Source organism: Beta vulgaris, chromosome 6, assembly GCF_026745355.1.
Source record: "Beta vulgaris subsp. vulgaris cultivar EL10 chromosome 6, EL10.2, whole genome shotgun sequence".
In the NCBI taxonomy this organism is placed as follows: Eukaryota; Viridiplantae; Streptophyta; class Magnoliopsida; order Caryophyllales; family Amaranthaceae; genus Beta; species Beta vulgaris.
Window position 1 is genome coordinate 63946652 of NC_079207.1, and position 23366 is coordinate 63970017.

General features: G+C 35.2%; 4 protein-coding genes across 7 annotated transcripts; 1 reads left to right on the forward strand and 3 right to left on the reverse strand.

The window, feature by feature from the left end:
* Positions 1-1388: 1388 nt before the first annotated feature.
* LOC104897675 (U4/U6 small nuclear ribonucleoprotein Prp31 homolog) lies at positions 1389-3022 on the reverse strand. Its single transcript, XM_019249981.3, is given in 3 exon segments — positions 1389-2186; positions 2189-2345; positions 2834-3022. Coding segments are annotated over 3 exon segments (1044 nt in total). The 5' UTR covers positions 3008-3022; the 3' UTR covers positions 1389-1473.
* A 7374-nt stretch (positions 3023-10396) lies between these two features.
* On the forward strand, positions 10397-15589 carry LOC104897409 (spermidine synthase 1). The gene is made up of 9 exons (XM_010684278.4): positions 10397-10887; positions 12755-12831; positions 12953-13075; positions 13834-13938; positions 14159-14231; positions 14394-14465; positions 14548-14743; positions 14989-15118; positions 15211-15589. The coding sequence occupies exons 1-9, from the start codon at positions 10701-10703 to the stop codon at positions 15274-15276; spliced, it is 1029 nt and encodes a 342-aa protein (XP_010682580.1). The 5' UTR covers positions 10397-10700; the 3' UTR covers positions 15277-15589.
* Positions 15590-16059: 470 nt separating this feature from the next.
* Positions 16060-21566, reverse strand: LOC104897676 (uncharacterized). 4 transcript variants are annotated; one of them, XM_048646390.2, is made up of 14 exons: positions 21494-21566; positions 19328-19387; positions 19106-19218; positions 18907-19029; positions 18651-18817; positions 18428-18503; positions 17874-17960; positions 17148-17228; positions 17017-17049; positions 16854-16907; positions 16704-16745; positions 16539-16617; positions 16379-16449; positions 16060-16293 (listed from the first exon to the last, which is right to left on the reverse strand). In XM_048646390.2, the coding sequence occupies exons 1-14, from the start codon at positions 21531-21533 to the stop codon at positions 16213-16215; spliced, it is 1107 nt and encodes a 368-aa protein (XP_048502347.1). In that variant the 5' UTR covers positions 21534-21566; the 3' UTR covers positions 16060-16212. The 4 variants fall into 4 exon arrangements, with proteins under 4 accessions (XP_048502347.1, XP_057251372.1, XP_048502348.1 ...); XM_057395389.1 differs by lacking the exon at positions 21494-21566 and adding an exon at positions 21316-21482 and having other exon boundaries at positions 19328-19439; XM_048646391.2 differs by lacking the exon at positions 21494-21566 and adding an exon at positions 21290-21482 and having other exon boundaries at positions 19328-19439.
* A 938-nt stretch (positions 21567-22504) lies between these two features.
* On the reverse strand, positions 22505-23344 carry LOC104897410 (uncharacterized). The gene is made up of 2 exons (XM_057395842.1): positions 23095-23344; positions 22505-22983 (listed from the first exon to the last, which is right to left on the reverse strand). Exons 1-2 carry the CDS (start codon positions 23342-23344, stop codon positions 22505-22507), a joined length of 729 nt encoding a protein of 242 aa, XP_057251825.1.
* Positions 23345-23366: the final 22 nt, after the last annotated feature.

A 23366-nucleotide genomic window follows, 5' to 3' on the forward strand; every position in this document is an offset into this window, starting at 1 on the left:
ACAAGAATAAAATCTTTTAACTAAATTAAAAGACTAGTATATTGAAAATAAATAAAAACGTATCCTTTTCACACATAAACTACTAGTCTTATATGCACGCGATGCATGTGTTAATTTCAAAATTTTTTATTTTATTATAGATTCTTTTATCAAATGCAACCCTTCAAAATGACCAATTTGTATTGCAACCCTTTGATTGTAATCTCTTCAAATTACAGTCTCAAATAAACCAAATACTTTTAAGTTGCAGCCTGAACCCAACTTATTTTTGTGCCTTTTGGACCGCAACTTATTAGTGGTTGCTCTATTTGAGGCTGCAACTGAAGATATTGAAATGAAAGGGCTGCAATGAATAAAGTGACCACTTTAAAGGGATGCATTTGCCAAAATTATTATATATACTCCATTCGTATTATAACTATGATTACACTTAAAATGTCAAAGATTAATAGTTAGATGAATTTAGATATATTAATTTGCCAATATAAAAAACTAATAAAGGTTGTGAGTGATTTTTAATATTAATTTTTTGTGACTGAATTAAAGATTATCAAAGGTAATGCGTGTTTCAGACTTTTCAGGTGGACGTCATGTATACCATATTCTCTTATTAAAAAAAAGGTCAAGATATTTTGTCCATTTAATTTTCTGATTGAAAATTTTCACATTACTATTTTTAACTTATTTGAATGGTAAGTTCAAATGAGAAATGATTTTCAAATTGTTTTCTTTTGTAATTTTTTTCATTTAATTAAATCGTTAAGGGTAATTTAGTACTTCCAAATGAGGACACCATCTTCCTCCCCCCCTTCCCTTATATAATAGAGATTAAGAGCATGGCTAGTCGTTGCCCACATATCATGGACATGAGAAGATATGTAATATAAACCTATTATAAAATTGGGGAGAGATGGAAAAAATGGAAAAAGTGTGATGGATTGGAAATGGGAAAGGGAACGGGAACCGACCAAATTGTAGATAACAAGGGTGGAGTGTATAGTGGGCTATAGAAGGATCATAAGATAGGATGGAGTGTAGGAAAGAGAATATAAAGTCAAAATATTATCGAGCAACCATTATGAGTTGGGAAAAGTATGAGTGAGCCATAGTAAAGTGATAACGCTATAAACTAATAAAATAATTGACAACCATTTATGTTGGGGCAAACATTAGTATGCTTTTCAGGGTGTGTTATCTCCACCTTAGAAAAATAAGTTTCAAGTTTGTTCGAATCTAACCAAGGTTGATCAGATCTAATTAAATTTGAATCTAAGGTGAAATCATGGTTGATCAGGTCTAATCATGTCTAATAAGTTAAATCTATAAGTTTAGGTGAATAAATCTCACCCTAAATAAAACCAAACCATAACATTACCACAACCTTAAATTGTAAAATAAGCAAGACCCCTAGTTTAGCCATGTTTTGTTGGACACAATTTCAGTTCAATTTAGTTCACTTCAACTAGTTTTCTCTCACAAATTTAGTTCAGTTTGATTGAGTAGTGTTTCTTCACATGTAACATAACATGGGATCTTAGGAGGTGGTGGCTCTTGCCATTTCTCGATCTTCTTGCGGATCTCTTCACGTAATGTCCTTCCTGTCTTTCCAGTTGGATCTCCTCTTATACAATCTACTCGTGCTGCAAGGCTTGACTTGGCTGCCAAAAGACGACATGCACGCATTTTCAAAGGAGGAGGCGTGCTTTGAAATATCTCTGTTTGATCAATATAGCCAACACGATATTGAGATGTTGCAATTGAAAACCCCGCCAAATTCTTCTTTTTGGCCCCAAGAAGTTGAACATTACAAGCTGGCATCTTAGCTAATGCGTTCAAACCTCCAGCAGTCCTCATAAGTTTTGCTGCAACAGCACTTCCAACAATAGATGAAAGATTGGGTGCAATATATACCATTCTGCTTTCCACAAAGTCAAGGACATTCTTCCTTGCTGAATCAAGTTCAATTGCACGATCACAAGCCTCAATAGTCTTCTGTAAAACATCCTCTGGGAGTGGCTTACCACTGGTAGTTGAAGCAGTGACTGAAACTACCATAATAATTGCAGAAGGCAGAAGCCCTTCCAGATCCACTAGGGTCAAGTCCACTTCATTACCAATCTTTTTGACAACACGAGCATAGTCAATAGGGTGATGAACAAGAGATTCAAGCTCCGGAAATTTTAGACGTACTTATCACGAATGAAATTGTGGATAATAATAATCTCATTTTCAATATCCACTGATAATGCATTACAGTCAACAATCAACTGATATTCAGGATCGTCTTCCAAAACTATTCCGTGATCAGGAATCTCTGAACCTTTTTCCAATGCATCTTCAACTTTCCGCCAGTAAAAGAGCTTATTATCCATGACTGTATAACTATTAATGAATAAGTAAGAAAGACTCAGAAATTTATTCGTTCAAACATCCCATCTTAAAGATAAGCAGTGAAACAAGATTAGCACCCAATCCATAGAACAGATGACAGACAGAGAATAAGCAGTAAAACGAAATTAGCAGATGATGGACCTAAGGAAGAGAGAAAGAGAGGGAGGGCTTCGGCAGTTGGCAAAATAGAAGCACAGACTTGGGACTTGGGCAATAAACACAAAGGACTTGGGCAAGTCATGCAGATGAAGCTAAATCTACCTTTCAGAATAGGACAAAGGACTTGCGCAATAAACACAAATGGCGATAATAGATAACTGCTGATAGTTACAAAATCATAGAAGCTAAGAATAACAGTAAGCATAACACTGTCTCAAGAAGTCTGACAGTACGCCAAGATGCCCAAGACTCAAAAGGAAGCATGTAATGTTTATGACCTAACCTGCATTATGTCACTGTAACGTTGTGATTTTTGTAGTTTCGAGACATTATCAAGATCATCATAATTCAAGGAGTCTATGTCAGCCAACTCTCCATCAATATCCTCCTCTATGTTCTCCCCATCAGCATCTTCTTCCACCTGCAAAAGCAACAGCAGAAAACAAATTGGATACATGCCAAGTTCTAATGCAGTTCTCCTTGCAACAAAACAGATAAATCATCAAGATCAGCCAAAAATGAATCCGCAAGAGTTGCCTGGAACAAAAGTTTAAAAAGAACTCAGCCAATATGCAAAGAGGGAATATGACTTATGCAGTTGATAAGCATGAGAACAGAACCAAGCATAGAAGATTTTATGTATTTTTTAAGCTCGCACTAAATATTTCCTACCCAAGAACTTCGTACAGAAGATAGCCTCAGAAACTTTTGGGCACTACTCTAATCTCGAACATTTAAAACTTCTATTTCCAATCTCAGCGACACAAAAAAACTGCCTCAAGCCCCGCCGCACCCTAGAAATAAAGAAATAAAAAAAAAGCCACCAACAATAACCATCGTGATGGTTCTATAGGTGATATCTATCATATTGATGATACTTAGCATGCTAAGCACGTCGACATCCTAAACTATCACTGAAGAACCCCCACTACACCTTCAACATGTCCGCTGTCCAGACCTCAAAAAATAAGCCTAATATTCATGAAATCAAACACTTAAGTACACACAAGATGTTAAATAGCCAATCTATTCACCAATTAGCGTTCTAGCCACTAACAAATCTTTGATCTTAAAACCATCAATTATAGATATATACCTTTCAATTATAATGATCATTGAGAAATAACATCACATTGACGGGTGCTAGTTAAACATTCACCCTAAATTCAAGCTAATTCTTATTAGAATAAATTTCTCAAGTACATGATAGAACAAAAAAAGAAGTAACAAATATAACTTCGATCACGACTTTTGAATTATTGCAATTCTACACAAAACTTAGTAAAACTCTTAATTACTATGACTTCCTTTCTACTTATTACTATTTCTCATTGCCTGCAACACCTCTTTAAAACACAAAAAAAAGCTATAAATTCAAACCAAAGAAGCATAATAAACATATTAAAATAAATAATATATGATTAAAGATTATAAATTAGGTTTTTCAATGACGAAACCAGAACTAATGTGACCAAATTAACGTCTTTTTAACAGAGAACTACACAAATTCAAATCTAAATCACGCAAAAAATAAACACTATAACTATGGAACTTGTATAATTCAAAGCAAATTAGAAAACAAAGAATTAGACTAAACGAAGAACAAGATTTACCATTGTGATTTAGCTTGGCCAAACTAATGAGTGAATCAACGCCTGAAATTGGGATTATACTTAAAACCATAATTCGTACATATAGCGCACAAATTTAAATGAGTTTGTATTACGGAAAATATTGTAATATTGTGATATATTTTCCTATATTTGTAATTATCTTTTAGGAGTATCTGGTATATCTTTTATAACGTGATTTTAGGAAGTTAGGTGTTTTAGGGTTTTGTAAAGCCTTGTATATATGGCTTTAACTTCTGGTGATTTGATATACAAAAATATATTCTCCTAAACTGCTAAACACATCTAGCCTCCTTGTTCTTAACATGGTATCAGCTTAACATCGTTCTTGGGTTGTGTTCGTTTTTCCGCTGCGTTTGTTTTCTGTTTGTTCGTTTGTGTACTCCATGGCAGGGGATAATGATGCTGCTCCTAAGTCTTATGGTTCTCGCTATGAACCTTTCATCGAATATTATTTACATCCCAGTGAATGTACGGGTGCGGTGATCAGTCCTATTCTTCTTAAAGGTGACAACTATGAAGCTTGGTCGAGGTCTCTTTGCAACAACCTGCGTGCCAAAAACAAATTAGGCTTCATCGACGGGACTATTACGGTACCCGATTCCAAATCTCCTGATTTTTCTCAACGGGGTATTGTTAATTCTATGCTTGTTGCTTGGATTTTTAATACGTTAGATGTGTCTGTGCGTTCTACTATGTGTTTTCTCGATAATGTTAAGTCCCTGTGGGACGATTTACGTGATCGTTATTCCCTTAGTAATGGTCCTCGTATTTTGGAGTTAAAAAACCAAATTCGGGATTATCGACAAAATGGTCGGTCGGTTGCTATTTATTTTGGTGAATTGCATCAGTTGCAAGATGAATTGATGTCTTACTGTAAACTACCTGTTTGTACGTGTCTTGCTGCATCTGAGTATATTCGTCTTCAAGAAACCGAACACTTGCATCAGTTTTGTTTGGGTTTGGATTCCAAGAAATTTGGAATGCTGGTTTCTGGTTTGCTCATGCAAGATCCTCTTCCTTCCATCAATGTCGCTTATGCGAAAATCATATCTGATGAAAGGAAGCAGTTAGTTTCGGCTTCTCACGAGCAGACCCAGGTTGATGCTGTTGGTTTTGTTGCTTCGTCGTCTACTGCTGCACGCCCCTCTAGTTTGCCGCAGGGGGATGAACGTGTATGCAGCCACTGTGGTCGCAAAGGCCATCTCAAGGAGACTTGTTACGAGATAGTGGGTTGGCCTGCTGGTCGTGGTCGCGGGGGACGTGCTGGCAGGGGGGGTCGTGGTCGGTTTACTACGCGTGGAGGCTCGCAATTTGCGGGTAATGTTGGTGGTAGTTCGCGACATTCCTCTTCCTCTGTGAGTGATGTTGATCGAGCGAGCACACCTACTCTTAGTGACGCTCAATTCCAGCAACTCATGGGTGCTCTCAAAGGTGTTCAAGTGTCTTCTTCTTCCGAAAAATTGAGTGGTATGTATGGTTCTTTTGATTGGTTGATTGATTCGGGTGCTTCTAATCACATGTCTGGTAATCTTGATGCGTTTATTGACTTACGACCTGTGTCTTCTCGTGTTGGTTTACCTAATGGAAAAAGTCTTATGGCTAAAATGGGTATTGTTCGTCTTCTGTTAGCTGTTGCTGCAGCTCACAATTGGCATTTGCATCAAATGGATGTTCATAATGCTTTTCTTCACGGGGATTTGGACGAAGAGGTTTATATGACTCTTCCTCCTGGTTATAAATGTTCTTCAACTACCAAGGTTTGTCGATTGCGTAAATCTCTGTATGGTTTAAAACAGGCTCCTCGACAATGGTTTGCAAAATTGTCTAATGCTTTGCTTGACTATGGTTTTCAGCGTTCATATGCTGATTATTCTCTGTTTTTGTAATCCCCCACATTTTTAAAGGATTTTCATAAATATATTTAAGTATTTATGTAATTATATTTAAATCCAAATGAGTTTGGAAAATGATTTGACTTTTAAAAAGGGTTGACTATTTTAAAAGTCAACTAAAAATATTTTTCTTAGCTTAATAAAATTTATAATATTTTAATTAAGCGTGTTTTAAATAAGAGTTTAATTATTAAAAGCACATTATTGAAAAGAAAACTTAATGGAATCGAAAGCCCAAAAGTAATAAAAAGGGAAAGGATGATTTGATGACTAAAGTCCTAATAAGCCCATCTTGTTGGTCATCAAAGTTTTAATTATTGAAATTCTTTTTCCTAAGCCCAATAGGATTAGCCTATTTAAATATCCTAAAAACCCAAATATATTGCCCTACACTTTATTTTCTCTCTCCTCCCTTGTACGTGGTTTCCGAACTCTCTCTCTCTCACTCGACATTTTCTCTCTCCTCTTCCTCTTGAGCGTGAGTTTCATATTTCCTCTCAAAATCGTTTCTTCTTCGCTAAGTAACGTTTCTTGTTGAACAAGAAACGTCACAAACATTTTCTTGAAGCCGAAAAACCTGCTGCCCGCCGGTCCTTGCTGCTGTCTTCAGTCCGGCGCCCCTTTCCTCCTTTTTGTTTCGGTTTGTTTCTTTACTTCTCCTTTAAGATTCCATTAAAGTCCTAATTTTTATTGTTATTTTTATTTATTTACATGATTATAATTTGAATTATTATTTATTATGAAAAATTAGTTTCGGTTTCATATGATAAAAGAAAAATTTCAGATTTATTATTTTTAGTTTTAATCATGAAAGATGTGATTTTTAGGGTTTTAAATCACTAGAAATCGTATATTTAAAGTATGAATATGAATTTTGATTGGAATACGATTTTTATATGCATTTAAAATATTTTCAGAAGGTTTAGAAAATTTTATAAATGCTGGAAATTCAGAAAGTTAGTATTTTAAGGTTTTTAATGATTTTTAATCACTAGAATAGTTGTACTATACTAGGGATTAAAAATAAGAGAGTTTAAATTATAAAAACGATTTTTAAAGACGTTTAAAAGGGTTTGGACGTTTTTAAAGTTGCTGTATTTTTTTTAGTTCAAGTATTTACTTGATTATTTGGTTGTTCTAGGCGGAGAATTCACTGTAGGGGACTTTTAGAGCATAAAAGTGGCCTACCGTTGCGTTTATACAAGGTACGTACATAGTCTACGTGCTATATGGTTTAGAAACATGCCTTAGGGATGTTTTTATTTATTAGTATCATGTATAGGACCTTGTTGTTCATGTATATGATTTACTATAATTACTTTACATGTTACTTGCCTGTGTGCTACATGTAAACTGAGAATATGTATGAGTATGACTTGTTTGTATGGAAGTTTGATGCAAGCAAATAAGTTCAGTTTGGTATTAATTCGTAAGTGGATTAATTTAAGTAAGTTGGAATCATGTGTTACATAGATTCTTGGAGATTATTTATTTATCTTATAAGAACCGTGGATCTTATTTGGTAAGTATGGATTATACCTATGTAAAGGTACGGATTTCTGTTGGCTGGTTCAACAAAGGATAAAAAGAAATAAAAGGAGTCTTGATTGATAAGTTGTGAACACTTGTTAATCAAAGATAAAAAGAATTTGTTATGATTATGTGATTGCGAATTGTGTGTTATTTGATTATTGTGGTGTCAACACAAGTATTTAAATGAATGCAACGTAAAGTGAAACGAGAATAAGTTATAGACTTTAGACTGGTGCACGTCTAGAGTTGGACATAAGGGTTGGGGTTATGGTGAGCGTGCCATAGCTTTTCTAGGAATGGCTGGGTTGATCACCATCCCTTTTTAGTCAAAGGTTCCTCGATATCGCAGGTCACTCTGAAATGCGGAGTCGCGCCCCCATTTCATTTTTATTGGCAGGACAACTCGTCTAATAACTATTCCATTAAAGTGATAAAAGATGTTTATGTTTAGTTCAGTAAAAGTTGTCTGCAGAGTATTACTTATTTATGTTATTATTTATCCCTGCAAGTTTATGTTTGTAGTATCATGTTTAGGATTGTTTATGTCTGATATGTAGTACTCAGCTTTGCTGATTACGTGCTTGTCTGTGTTTGTGATCATGGCTTTGCCTATTGATCCTGCGGTGATCCCTTCGAGCAGAGTCAAGAAAGCATTGACATTACAGGTTCGAAGATGCATACCATTGGGAATCTGGAATGGAGAGGCTTTTGTGACATTAGTATTATTTAAGTTGTTTCCGTAGGAACATCTTCATTTAAGTTTGAGGTTTATTTAGTTGGTGTTTTAAGTTTGACATTGTCATTTGGTTTCATAAGTTTAATAAAGTTGATTTTTGTTTTAATAAGTTTTTCCGCTGCAACATTCTGAGTAAGTCGAAACTTATCCACGGCGATAATGCCTGGGTAATTCTCTAGGTTTGTTATAAAGGTATTTTCTAGAAAGAGAGAATTATCGGGGTGTTACAGTTTTGCTATACTAAGGGCACAGTTTCTCTTCATGTTTTGGTGTATGTGGATGACCTTATTATTGCTGGTTCTTCTTCTGACGTTGTGTCACGTTTTAAACAGTACCTTAGTTCTCACTTTCATATGAAGGATCTTGGTGTCCTTAAGTATTTCCTTGGTATTGAGGTGGCTCGGAGTTCCAAAGGTATTTTTCTATCTCAACGCAAGTATGCGTTGGATGTTTTGAGTGAGTCTGGTATGTTGGCCTGTAAGCCTATTGACACTCCGATGGAGCAGAATCACCGCTTGGCTTTGGTTGATGATGTGCCCCTATCTGATCCAGATCGTTATCGTCGGTTGGTTGGTCGTCTTGTGTATCTTTCTGTGACTCGGCCCGAACTCAGTTATGTGGTGCATACTCTGGCTCAATTTTTAAGTGCTCCTATGGTTCCTCACTGGGAAGCCGCTCTTCGTGTTCTCCGTTATCTTAAAGGGAGTCCAGGGCAAGGTATTCTCCTTCGTTCTCGCAATGATTTGTGTCTTTCCGCGTATTGTGATAGTGACTGGGCTGCTTGTCCTACTACACGACAATCATTATCTGGCAATCTGGTTTTTCTTGGTTGTTCGTTGGTCTCCTGGAAAACCAAGAAACAACCAACAATATCTCGTTCTTTTGCTGAGGCAGAATATCGTTCTATGGCTGTTGCTACTTGTGAGTTGAAGTGGTTAAAATCCCTGCTATCTTCTCTTGGTGTGCTTCATTCTCGGCCCATGCGTTTGTTTTGTGACAGTCAATCGGCCTTGCATATCGCAAAGAATCCCGTGTTTCATGATCGTACGAAGCATATTGAGGTCGATTGTCATTTTGTTCGAGATGAGTTATTAGCTCACAATTTATCTACTTGTTATGTTCCTACTGGTCATCAATTGGCTGACATTCTTACGAAAGCTCTTGCTCTCAGTTCATTTCTTCTCCGCAAGTTAGGCATTCGTGATCTTCATGTTCCAACTTGAGAGGGGGGGGGGGGAGTATTACGGAAAATATTGTGATATTGTGATATATTTTCCTATATTTGTAATTATCTTTTAGGAGTATCTGTATATCTTTTATAACGTGATTTTAGGAAGTTAGGTGTTTTAGGGTTTTGTAAAGCCTTGTATATATGGCTGTAACTTCTGGTGATTTGATATACAAAAATATATTCTCCTAAACACATCTAGCCTCCTTGTTCTTAACAGTTTGTGTTGTAAGAGACCGCCTACTTTTATATTAAAATTAGGCAATGGATAAGCGGTATGACCCAATACCTTTTCTTAATAATTTGCAGTCATCGTGTGTGTTCGTGTCACAACTATATCATTAATTGTGTTTTTTTTGTCCTACTAAGAGGAGTTTCCCACCGCCTTCGACGAGTGGAATAATCTCACGCGGGAGTTTGCATGAGTACCTCTACGGACATCATCCATTCCAGCTGGGATTTTTCCCATACCCAAAGCTCCAACCTAAAACCTTAACTAAAGAGCGAGAGATTCTTAACTACTCACGCCAATCTCAGCTAATTATTGGACTGTTTTTATAACTTAGTAAAAACTAATAAGAAACTATGGGTGACAAAATCAAAGTACACAACTTTTGGCAAAGTAAAAAATCATAGGATACTCAACAACACTTTCCTCCTCCAATCCTCCCTTATAAAAAATGTCAAAAGTAGAACCCCCCCTAAATAAAAAAGCTTAGCATAAAGTAAAGTACTACTGTAACATATTCCCATATGATATTCCAATTCTCCAACCCTTAATTGAGAACCTTATCATTTTAAAATCATATGCGCACACACACCCACCTTTAACTTTTTTGACACCAAAAATCTAAAGTTACAAATCCTTCACTTTCCAACATTATTTTATACGACTACCATAAAAATCTCCTATAGTAATAGTACCCTTCTTCTTTAGGTAATTAGCAAATTTGTCTGCTATCACACCAATTTTTTTCTTTGCCCTTACACCCCTAATATAAATTCTTAGTCTGCGTTTCTTCAAGGGTTTTACAACAGAAAGAAGAAATAAAATTAGGGGTTTGAGAAAAAAAAAAAGAGGGTTCCTAAAAAATAAAAAGAGGGTATTTTTTTTTTAGTATAAATTGATGGCTGCTGAAGAAGGAATTATTTCTGGTACAGATTTACCAGTGAAAAGACCAAGAGAAGAAGAAAATATGAGTGAAAATAATAATAATGGTGTTAATGGAGTTTCAATGGAAACTGAAGAGAAACCCAATTCTATGTCTTCTATTATTCCGGGCTGGTTTTCTGAAATCAGCCCAATGTGGCCTGGTTAGTTTTTTTTTCCTGTAAAAATGTCTTTTTTTTGAATTAATTTGTTTAAAAGGATGAATTTTTTCTTGGGTTTTGTCATTTTAATTGTTTGAATGGGAATTTTTCGAGTATTATTATTTGTTTTTGTTGGGTTTTTTTGTGTTCTTATTTATGCCTTTTTTTTTGTTGATTTTTTATTTGACTATAAATTATTAAAGATTGTTGCTTGATTTTAATTGATTGAATGGCGATTGTTTGAGTATTATTATTTTTTTGTTGGGTTTTTTTTTTGTGTGCTTATTACTGCTTTTTGTTGATTATAGATTATTAAAGTTTGTTGCTTGATTTTAATTAATTGATTGCCAATTTTTTGAGGTTTATTATATTTTTTTTTTTGGGTTTTTTGTGTGCTTCTGTCTGCTTTTTATATGTATTATAAATTATTAAAGTTTATTGCTTGAATTTAGTGTGAAATAAAAAATATTAAATTGGGTAATTTTCTGGGCGAGTTGTTCTTGAACAAATCTGGGTTGTCAATGATTGTTAATAAAGACCTTTTTTTCTGCACTTCTGTTAAATTGTTTTTTGGTAATCATTGTTTCATCTGTGTTAGTTGTTCACTGGTCTTTCTTTAAATCTTGATGAAGTTATCTTCACGCCATAATATTAAGGTAATGGTGCTAATTATTTCGCCATCATAACACATGCTTAAAGCACATATATTAATACTTTCACTTTTTTCTTTTCACCATATATAAGGCCTGTTCTCCCCACCTTACTCTCACATATCACTATTTTTTTTTTTTGAGGGGCACATATCACTATTCATTTCAGTTCAGATCAGTTCAATTCAGCTGTTTTATGCCGAAGAGAACATGCCCTAAGCTTTGGTTATTGGTGTTTCTCTCAAACATGGCAACCTCAATTTGCATAAAAAAGCTATGTTTTTTATGTTGTGATCGAATGAGTTTGCTTACATAAGTACATTCATGGATCTGATTTTTTTGTTGTTTCTTGGGTCGCGAAATGACGTGATTTTTGATAAAAATTCTTAGTCAATATATTTTTTGGTCAATTAGTCCAAGTTCCCGCTTGGGCAAGTATCTAGATTTGTTTATCTTGTGTATTATCGTAGACATATGCTTTTTTTATATTAGTGGTTACCCTTTGGTCATTGAATAATCATCTTTGTTAATGCAATTGATGTAATGACCTCTACAATTGCGACTTGTGAGTCATCCATATACACATTGAACTTCTGTGTAGCAGCTCATAGTCATAGCATTTACGCTTTCTAGTGCTTTGTAGCCTGTTAGTTCTTAGAGCACAGAGGGCACTGGAAGAGGATGCCTACACCATCACTTATTGAAAGAGCAAAAGTTACAGGCTCGTAGAACTTGGTAAAGAGCTTTTAGTTGCCGTGAGCTTGATCTTGGCAATAACTATTAGTTACCGTCAAAACAAGTACTACTTGGTAACACTATATGTCACTAATAACCATCATAGAGATTTGAATGGATGTCAGAGTCTAGAACTTTATTGCTAAATTAGTGTTTCATTCACTGTATTTTGAAGAAATTGTTCAGTTTTAGGTGAAAAGGTGTCTGAAAGCCGGTTGTTTGGACAAATGGAGTTGAGATAATAACAGTTGAGTCTTGCAAAGTAGTACTTCTATTTAGTTCCCAAATAAAGTGATTGATGGAGACAAACAAATTAATTTGCTGTTTCTTGCTATTCCTTTGAGTTTGTTTCTCCTGACATTAACTTCTCCAACCTGAGAATATTTTCCCTATTTCATTCGTTGAATTATTTTGGCATCTCTATATTTTGTCTACTAGGTCTTTCATAAATATATTTGGTGATGAACCTTTGTACTTTGAAACAGGTGAAGCGCATTCACTAAAAGTGGAGAAAATTCTGTTTCAGGGCAAGTCAAAGTACCAGGATGTCATTGTCTTTCAGGTATTTTAAGTATATGACTTCATTTAAGGGCCAAGTCTAGTAAATTTTGTTGATTGATTGACTTTGTGTGTGTGTGTGTGTGTGTGTGTGTGTGTGTGTGTGTGTGTGTGTGGTATCGCAGTCCTCAACATATGGGAAAGTTCTTGTTTTAGATGGGGTAATTCAGCTCACTGAGAGAGATGAGTGTGCATACCAAGAGATGATCACTCACCTTCCGCTTTGCTCTATTCCAAACCCCAAAAAGGTCAGTTTCTTTCTCACTACTCCCCTTGTCCACTCCTGTAGAAGGATTGCTAATTGTGTTTATCTTCATTGTTTTTTAGTCTAGTTTCTCTTCTTTAACTGATAGATCTTATCTTCTAATCAAGACATCAATGGTAGGCCAATTTGTTTCTGATACCGAAACTAAATAACAACTTCTCGCTATCTGTGAGTTGTAGACATAGAAAAAGGCATATAGAAAAGAAATATTCTGTAACTTTTCCAGTTCATTTGTTTTTGTTGGATTTCTAAAAAGGCCGTTTACTTCATCTTTTTGCTTTATTCCTTATGCCTTATCTCATGGAAAGAAAATGATTCTTTCAATAATTTAGGTGATTTTGGGGGATAGTTAATGCTTCTGCTCCCATCCTCTCTTTACTGTCTTAATCTTACCATGCACGGGCTGTAAAAGTCCTTGACAATAATTTGTTGGAAACTAGAATGTGCCAGAGCCAGGAGTTCCTACTCCCGTGACATTAGATGTCTTGTTTATTTACTTCAATATTTATGATTTAATAGACCACAGCCTTTTAGTAATTGGTCAGCGGCCAGCAGCCGGCCATGGCATTGTTGCATTTAGTTGGTCTTGTTTTTGTTAGTTAACTGAAGGATCAATTGAGAGGTGCTTGATGACTTGTTATTTTCCCCATGCAAGAAGACCCTTGGAGGCGGGCATACTGTTTTCCCTTTCTAATGGAATTGGTGAGAGCGTATTATATTGATTCTGTGTTTATCTTGTAGGTTTTGGTCATTGGAGGAGGAGATGGAGGTGTCTTGCGTGAAGTAGCCCGCCATTCATCAGTTGAGCATATAGATATTTGCGAAATTGATGAGATGGTAGTGACGGTGAGTGGTTGAGACTGATACGCTTCTAACATGTTTTCTTTTGTAAAGAAGATTAAACTTGAATCTCTTGCATTTAGTAATTTTGCAATGAAATTCTGCATATCCTTGTTCATTTGTTATTGATTTTCTAAATCTTCCTAAAATAGAACTGTATACTGATTCTATGGTCTTGCTTTATTCCGATTTCCAAGAGATTGACTTTTTAACTCAAAACCTCCAGGTTTCTAAGGACTATTTCCCTGAGGTAGCTGTTGGATATGATGATTCTCGTGTGAAATTGCATATTGGTGATGGTATGAGATTTTATTTCTTCCTCTTTCCATTCTGTCTATAATAATTCACTCCCTTTTGTTGGGGGGGGGGGGTTACTTCTGTCAAAATTTTCTTTCTGTCACCACAAAGTTGACCCCTGGGTTCCGCAAATGTTATTGACTTACGAGGTTCTTGATCTTCAGGAGTTGCATTCTTGAAGGAGGCTCAAGAGGGGACTTATGATGCGATCATTGTTGACTCATCTGATCCTATAGGTGATCTTTTATTTCTTCCACAGATGGAGATGTGTATTAGCGTTTGTTTCAACTTTTAAATCTCGCTACTGATGTTGACCAGGTCCAGCTAAAGAGCTCTTTGAGAAACCATTTTTCCAGTCAATCGCAAGAGCACTCCGACCAGGTGGGGTTGTGTGCACTCAAGCTGAAAGTATATGGCTGCACATGCATATTATCGAGGATATTGTTTCAAACTGCCGTGAGATTTTCAAGGGCTCCGTCAACTATGCCTGGACTACGGTTCCTACATACCCAAGGCATGTTCTCTCACCCCTCGCTTCTTTTTCTTTCATACAAACATATGGAAGAATTAGTTGTACTTGTGTGAAAACTGGTAATGTAATATTGACTTTTGAGTCTAGTTTACTTGAATCCAGTGCATGATTGATGATATTATGTGTGTTTTTTTCCTTCTGAGTTAGAATTGCCTGTTATATTACATTATTCAGTAGAATGTGTCTTCACATGTAACATAACATGGGGTGCTCTTTTCAAATTTCAGTGGTGTGATTGGCTTCATGCTCTGTTCTACTGAGGGGCCACAAGTTGATTTTAAGCACCCAGTGAACCCTATTGATAAAATTGAGAACACTGAAAATGAAGCTCGGCCATTGAAATTCTACAACTCTGAGGTAAGTTTGCTCCCGTTCTTTTATCCTCCACGAAACCAATAAGACTTTATCTCTTCATTGTTCAAAACTCACTTATTCTTGCTCATTTGCAGCTACATTCTGCCGCTTTTTGCTTGCCCTCCTTCGCCAAGAAGGTCATTGAATCAAAAGCCAAGTAATCTTGGTTGGTCATGAAGACCGCGTTTGCAGCTTGAGGAGATTTTATTTGGGTTGAGCAGAGAATAAGTCGGCCTTTATTGAACATTCGAAGCAGATAAGCTTTCAAGTCCCCTGAGAGGATAGCATATTAGTTGAAATTTCTTTCCCTTTAAACAAACCTGAGAGATTTCATGGGAACCAATTTGTTAGCTTGTTTTACTGTAGTTTTGTGATGATAAAGGATGTCATGAGGTTTTGATTCTCATGTTTTAATGAAGATGTTGCTATATTAATATTTCCTCTTAAATATGGTATGATCAGGTATTTTAGTTATTCCAAAAGTCCTTTAAGTGCTTTCTTTTATTACAAAGTTAGCCTCTTGTTTATTTATAGAAATTCCGTAATACCTTTACATTTATTTGAAAAATGGGATTGACACTCGCAAACATTCTTATACATTCTTTATTTTTGACCGTTTCAGAATAAATGAAACATTATTTTATTTGGCATTTAGTTTCTCTCTCTTTATCACGTCAGTCTTTCTTTTTATTTCTCTGTATGACTGTATGGGCGTATCGCTCTCCTCTCCTATGCCTCTTCCCCACGTTTCATGTCTTTTATAATGGAGGAAGTATTTTGCCTGATTTGAGGAGTTGAGTGGTTGTGTTCTTGCATAAGATTCATGTAGAAACTCACAGAAATGCACTTCTTCCTAGTTTCTCTTTTTCTTCTTTCTGATAGAGTTAGCTGAGTACTCTTATATGACAGTATAAAACTCAGAGAAAGGACAGAATGCAGTAAAATAATATAAAACTTAAGATGCTGTAATTTGTCAGATGATTTACTCTCTTTTTTTCCTCAATTTTGGGCTGCAAAGAAGATATTTACACTATCAAAACCAAATCTCTGGATACAAACTACTTGAAAGAAGTTCCTGCAAATGATCTATTCACATTTCATGTAAGGAGGACTACTTTGAGATCGTGATTCCATGTTGTTTCTGGTTTCAACGGCATAGCGATGACCAGGGCAACCATCTGAAATAGAGAAAACATATTCTATCATCAGATAAGACAGAGAGAGAAAGAGAGAGATCGGGGAGGTTGAGAAAGCGAGAGATACCATCGAAAAGGCTGCACAAACCAAGCTGAAGCCTTTGCAGTCGAATGGCGCATTGTTTGATAGAAACCACTCTGGAGGCGCGAAAATAGGCAATTGTATTAATTAGCAAGTCTGCTGTTGGATTAATTTGACTAAATATGCGGCAAAAACACAAGCTTACGAGTTAATGGTGTCATAATAAGCGGTGATATGAAACCTGCTATTGAGTCCACTGCAGCAAGGAATCCTTGTACTCTCCCCTGCAGTCATTCATGTACATCCTCAGACATTTGGTCACAATAAGGAAGTTGGTAATGGAAGTGTTGCAAATAAAGAATTTAGTGACCTGTTCATTTGAACTTGATGCTCTTGATATAATTGCGCAAATCTGAACATCGTAAGACCAGAATGAATATAGCAGAACAAACAAACATCAACGCCGTGAAGCACAAGAAGATTTCTTCTACAGATTATACACATGAAAGTAGTAGCTTACTGAAGGTTTGACGAATCCATATGCTAGCCCAAGTGACACACTAATGTATGGCAGCTGCGAAACAGGAAAGATAACAGAAGATTTTACGAATTTGAAGCAAATAATCAAGTAAGGTGACCACAGAAACTTCCTAAGCAAAATAGATAGTTATTGTAATACACACCCAAGTCGCCCACGCCACGCTGTAGAAAAATGCCTGTGATTCAGAGACACAAATTGAGATCATGACATCAGTCAAAAATGTATAGTAACGGGGAAAAAACCGTGGACAAAGATAGAGGTTGGGAAATTTACATAGGTCACTGATGCAAGTAGACCCATGGATAATATGGCCTTCTCCCCAGTTAACGCATTAATTACAGGTACAATCAACATCTGAAGCCAAAGACAAATAAAAACGCGGTATATCAGCAACTTATTTTCGATACAAATTAGAGGAAGATGGAATTAGTAGATTAAATCAAAGACTGAAAGAAAAAGAATCAGTTTAGAGCTTCACTCATTCATTTTCTAAGTTTAGAGCTTCCTCATTCATTTTCTAAGTTTAGAGCTTCCTCATTCATTTTCTACATATTACAGACATCCTGATTACAGCACCCTTTTAAGATAACAACAAACAGTTCTGATTGCAATTTCTTCCGAGGCAACCACGAAAGATGTCATTTGATGATACATTAGAAAAGAAAAGAAAAAATACAGTAAGAGCAATCTTTCAACAAAAACTTCTTGATTCTATTGGTTTTTTGCTTCACAAATAGAAGCTAGTGTGTTGAAGAGATCCTTATTTTCTGATTGTAATCATATTTTGGGCATACAAGCTTAGTTTCACTTATTTTCTTCATTGCAGACAACATATATGTATGTCAGGCTGATATTCTTTCATCAGTAAAACAATAACTAATTCCATAAACAAAGGTAAGTTCTGGCCAATGCATTTTATATAAATGTTCAAGAATATAGAGGAAACTGCAGTTAAATAAAACAATGAAAGCTTCAGATTGAAAAGAGTGAAAGCCGTACCTGTGAGAAAACTGATCCGATTTGTACAATCATTAGCGTCGCTGACATATTACCTTCATTCATATTTAAGGCATCCTTCATATAGAACTGCAAATGGGGTTATCTAAAAGTCAAATCTTTTCTCATAATACTCTTAAGCATCACAATAGAACATGAAAGCTACTTGAGTTAAGAGAAAAGCTGCTACTTTTAAAGCTCTAGCAAAACACACATGTCCTCGTCCATGTTTCAAACCGAAACTTCTAATTTCTGATTGACAGTTTGTTATAGACTGTGGGAAGTGCCTGCATATCTCAAAAAAAGTGATCATTTGATTTTCTGAAATTCCATACTATTTTACCATATCCAGCACCCCATCATTTTCATTTTAAAGTCACATTTTCCTAATATGTATACAAATAACCGATTTAGGACTCTTAAAGTCGGAGCGGAGGAGTATTATCTTAATGCACATAGAGATGTAAAGAAAGAATTAAAGCAAACATTACTTGTTAAATACTTAACAGCAATAATTCTATAACATGACAACTACCTTAGCCACCATAGGCACATACCAGAAGAACACTGCTGATGCCACACATGCCGAACTCATAGAAAAAAGAAACCAGATAAATCCCCCTGAGTGTAGGTCTGGAACAAAAATAACATCCTTGATCAAATTGTTGTAGAAAATAAATGGTTAAGAAATGTCGAGTTATAACCTTTAAATTTTAATCTATAATGACAGGATGTAACATCTATAAAAATTCAGAGAACCATCTTATAAAATCCACATACTTGGTAAAGATTACAGTTGCGCCATATCTGATAGAACTGTATCGCTCTCTGATGGGCTTAAAAAGGATGGACCAGAGTGACTGCTTTGTCATAGGTGCCCGTCTGGCAGTCTCAGCCACAAAAAGTTGTATAAAGAGCGGGCACATGAACAACAGAGGGATTGACAACTGGCAATGTAAAATTATAAGTAAAACTACAATGATGATGAGATAACTGTGACTCTGAGCATATAAGAAACGCTAAGGTAAGGACATGCCTCAAAAATGTACTTTCCCGGGACAAACCTCGCTAGCAAAGTCCCCAAGACATGTGAAGCTGATAATACACCTGTGATCCAACTGAACGCTGCAACTCTTTTATCATCCTCAACTACATCTGCCTATCAGAGAAAGTGATTTTATTCCTAATAATTGCCAATTACAATTTACCACCTCATAAGTTGAAAGATATCTTACCGCATAGGCAATAGCAATGCAGAAAACGCTCCTGAGACTTAGAATGTAGGAAAGACAACGAAGAGCGAAGTATGCATTAATGAATGCCCTTGAATTGCTAATGGCAAGAAGAACTGCACAGAAAAAGGGGGAGAAATATTGAACATTATTAATCATAATCGTAAGCAGCATAAAGAGACATGGAGGGAAATAAAGGAGCGAGATACGAATAAAATTACATACCAACAGGGAAAATGGAAGTAGATATTGTCAAAAGGAGAAGCGGTTTCCTTCCATACTCATCTGAAAGTTCACACAAGAGCGGAAGTACAGGAATCATTAGAAGCCCAGCAATCTGCAAAGTGAAAAATATGTTAAATCATAGGAAATCCATTGCTATAGAATCAACCCGAACATTGCAAAATAATATAATCTTCCACGTGCTATGAACCACAAGTAAGATCTTGAAAGACGAAATAGAGGGGGGTAATTGACTTATCATCCAGTACTCATAACTCAGGTTACACAAAGATAAAGAAACAATTCTAAGAAAGCATTCACAGAACATTACGATGTTGGAGTACTCAGCCTCATCATGTCAATCATGCACATAACAGTTAGGTATTGCATAAACTCTACCCTCAAAACAAACATCAAGAAAAGATAGATAACAGAAAGAGATTAGCATCATAAAAAGAGGAAAACAATGAGAGAGGATTACAGTTTGTTGAAGATTATTCAGGTAAAGCGCATCAGAGCAGGTAGTCTCTCCAGGACACAAAGCACTGCTGATTACTTCCATCAGATATGGACTGGACATTTCATGAGCAATTCCATGCAAAAACAATGGCACAAGCAAATGCGACAAAAGCCTTATATTTCGGAACATAATTAAATCTCTCATGCTTTGCAAACTTTCAATCAATTTTGTTGCCATTTATCTCTTTGCTTGCACAGAATTCAGATCTTACAACAATAATCATTCCTTAGGTAATGTGGAGAAGAGGATGCATGTTAGGCACAAACATAGAGATATAGAACCACCACATTAGAGTTCTTACTCTGATTGATTCAAACATAAAGATAAAATAGTACCACCTATACATGTTCATGCCTTGAAGTAATCAACTGGGTTGACATAGAAACTGTTTCTCCAATTAATTATACAAAAGAAGAATATTAAATCCTTAAAATGCCTAAAAACTTCTATACTCTATTTTAGACAAACAACTAAGAAAAGGCAATAAAATGACTAATGAAGTTTTGAAATTGACTCAATTCTTAATCATCTTGTCAATCTTCTAACTTTATGATTACTCCTAGAACAACAAACCCTGCTAAATACTCATAGGGTTAGAACCTTAGAGGTAAGGTTGCGTATATCTCGACCTCCCTAAACAACGTGATCATTGAGCAACAAGATCAATAAAAGATGGTATCACCATTTGAATGGTAAAACAATTACCAAGTCTCATAATTGTTTTCTACATTCTTTCACGAAATCGATAACGGAAAGTAATACTCAGCTAACATCTTTTTCATTTGCTCATTCTATTCCTTAGTCCCCATCAACATTGTAGGAATAAGACTTGGTTCCATTCATTCAATCCATTCAAAAATGATTACAGTTTTACCTTCTACAAAATATTCTGAATAATACTACTATAATCATGAAAACTCTAATACTAAAAATTAAATAAAACTCCCTCTTTTTCTTTTTAAGTGCAACATTTTAACTTTTTGCATTATTCACTCATCTCACTTTGACCATAATCTTTTTACTACTATATAAAAACAAAAATGATCATATTTTTGTAATACCAACTTTTTATAACTTTTACAAATACATATGATATTAATAGTCAAAGTTGTGCATTGACAAACGTAAAAGTCAAACTATTGCACTCATTTAGAACGGAGGTGAGTAAAAATAAATAGCTAGCTGGCAATTTCTCACATAATGTCATTCCAAATTATGCAACCCATAAGCAAATTAACACCATATAATTAGAACAAACACGTCCTAATGCGGTGACATTATTGACTAGTTCTTATCAAAACATACTTCATAAATTAATTAATAAAACAGAGGAATTTGCATAAAATAAACTTTTCTAAGGAATATGCTATCATAAATTCGAGCTATAGTAGACCAAATAATTAGTTTTCAATTTACTTAGAAGATGATAATTAAAGGAAACTAACCCAGAATTCATATGGAAGAATTAAACCTCAAAGACGTGGCCTCCACAGCATTGCACCAACAAGAAAAGATGGTTTTTTTTTTTTTTTAGTAAACATTGAAACTTAGCAAATTCATAAAGAAAAACCAAATTAATTAGATGGAAAAGTTTATTACTAAAAGAAGAAGATGAGCATAATTTTGAGGAAGAAAATTAAAAAACTTACCCTTGATAAATGCAGGCCAAACTATGCCTTTCATGTCCATAACTAGTTATTAGGTACTTGTTATGTTTTGGATAAGAATTTTTTTATTTATTAGCATTGTACCTTAAATTGATAATATTAAATACCATTTGGTCGAGTGGTTAAGACTTTAGCTTATGAACTTGAAGTCACGGGATCAATGCTTACACTATGTACTAATTTTTTTAGTGAACATGAATTGCATGAAGTAAATCACCCTTAAAGAGAGCGTCACATGTGACTGTTCCTTGTTTAGGAGAAGTTAACAGTTGAGTTGGATGAGACGACAAGAAAGGATTTGTGTAGCCGCTAGTTGGTATAAAAGAATTACTAAAAAACACTTGAATGGATGAATTTACAATAATTTATTTCGCACCAAAAATTATATGGTATAATCAATTTTCTTAATATAGTGAATTTTCATTCAATACAATTTTATATGATATTTTGGATCGGATGTCCCGAAAAATTCTCATATTTTGGAACTTTTCGGATATTTGAATATGAAAATTTCTTATCCGTATCCGATCCAAAATATCTAAAAACTATAAAATCAAATCAAATATTCAAATATCCGATTTATCGGATCAGACCAAATCGATATTTATGAAGCATGATACATTTCCAAAGCTCATCTCCTCAAGGACATCGTATCTATAGTATCTTTAGCCAAATGTGGTCATTAAGAATTGGACTAGACCAAGACTTGTAACATCTCATTGTGTTTCTTTAACCCATTATGTCATACGACACCTTTGACACTCAAAAAAAATATAGAAACAACCTTAGCAAATAAGCGAACACACTTTCATAAAAAGTAGAAATTTAACTACCAAAAAGATAATAAAAGCTGAGTAAACAAACTAGTAATATATCTACCAACAGTAAACATTTGCAATAAATCTTAATTACATCTCCATAGAGTCTAGTAGTACTGTACATGACACATGAGAATGAGAAAACACTGCCATGCATTCTTCAGAAGTTAATCTTTTAACAAAGATCATCAGTTTTCACAGCTTCACCAACCTCATCATCCTTCTTTAACCACACTTGTGCTTTACAATCATAAAAATACAGCACAAGAGCAACCCACTTCACCAAACTCCCTAAGCAAACTAACCCAACAGTGACTACAATTCTAACATTTACATAATTACACATACTAACAAGCACAAATGGAATCCTCAGAGCAACACTATATACAAAGAAAACAAGCATCAATCGAAACCCGATTTGCTTGCAATGCTTCCCATAGTAAGCTGATAATTCTAACGCATCGATTCCATTTTCGCCTTCCAAAACAGAAATCACCATGCCCATGTTCCATGAAACACTCCAATCTAGATACTTGTTAAGCAAAGCTAAAAAAATCACTGCATGAAACCCTGCTGACATGAAGTTTATAATAAGGCCCTTTTGTGTGACAGTATCATAGTCAAATCCATTAGTAACTATATAGTGATTTGCCACTGCCCAAATCAGACCAAAAAGAGTAGAAACTGAGAACAATTGCACCCAAAGACAGGTTTTAAAACAACCTTTCAACTTATTCTTCTGACAAAAAATCTCCTTCATGTTACCTGATTCCATGTTTCCTGTACATATCTTTGCTGCAATATTTATGATTATGGTTGAGCTAAACAACTCAATGAGAGGTAGAACAATCAAGTATAAGGGAAAAAGCTCGAAAACGAAACGAAAAACTCTCCTTCTTGCATCATTTACATCATAACTAATCAAATCATTGCCATCAAAATCATACATAATGTAGGATCCCAAAGGTGGTACCAACAGTTCTGATATAAGATCCTTTACTTCAGGAATCTTCATCTCAAAGAATATCATGAAAGCA

Excerpts from the sequence above, each read along its gene's own strand:
- LOC104897409 (XM_010684278.4), top strand. The coding sequence starts at position 10,701 with ATGGCTGCTGAAGAAGGAATTATTTCTGGTACAGATTTACCAGTGAAA. Across the intron at positions 14,466-14,547 it reads TGACTCATCTGATCCTATAG|GTCCAGCTAAAGAGCTCTTT; the intron begins GTGATCTTTTAT and ends GATGTTGACCAG. Across the intron at positions 15,119-15,210 it reads TGAAATTCTACAACTCTGAG|CTACATTCTGCCGCTTTTTG; the intron begins GTAAGTTTGCTC and ends GCTCATTTGCAG.
- LOC104897676 (XM_010684612.4), bottom strand. The coding sequence starts at position 20,021 with ATGGCAACAAAATTGATTGAAAGTTTGCAAAGCATGAGAGATTTAATT. Across the intron at positions 18,818-18,906 it reads CGGGAAAGTACATTTTTGAG|TTGTCAATCCCTCTGTTGTT; the intron begins GCATGTCCTTAC and ends TTACATTGCCAG. Across the intron at positions 17,050-17,147 it reads TACTTGCATCAGTGACCTAT|GCATTTTTCTACAGCGTGGC; the intron begins GTAAATTTCCCA and ends TCTGAATCACAG.
- LOC104897410 (XM_057395842.1), bottom strand. The coding sequence starts at position 23,344 with ATGAAGATTCCTGAAGTAAAGGATCTTATATCAGAACTGTTGGTACCA. Across the intron at positions 22,984-23,094 it reads TACAGGAAACATGGAATCAG|TGGCAAATCACTATATAGTT; the intron begins GTAACATGAAGG and ends TGATTTGGGCAG.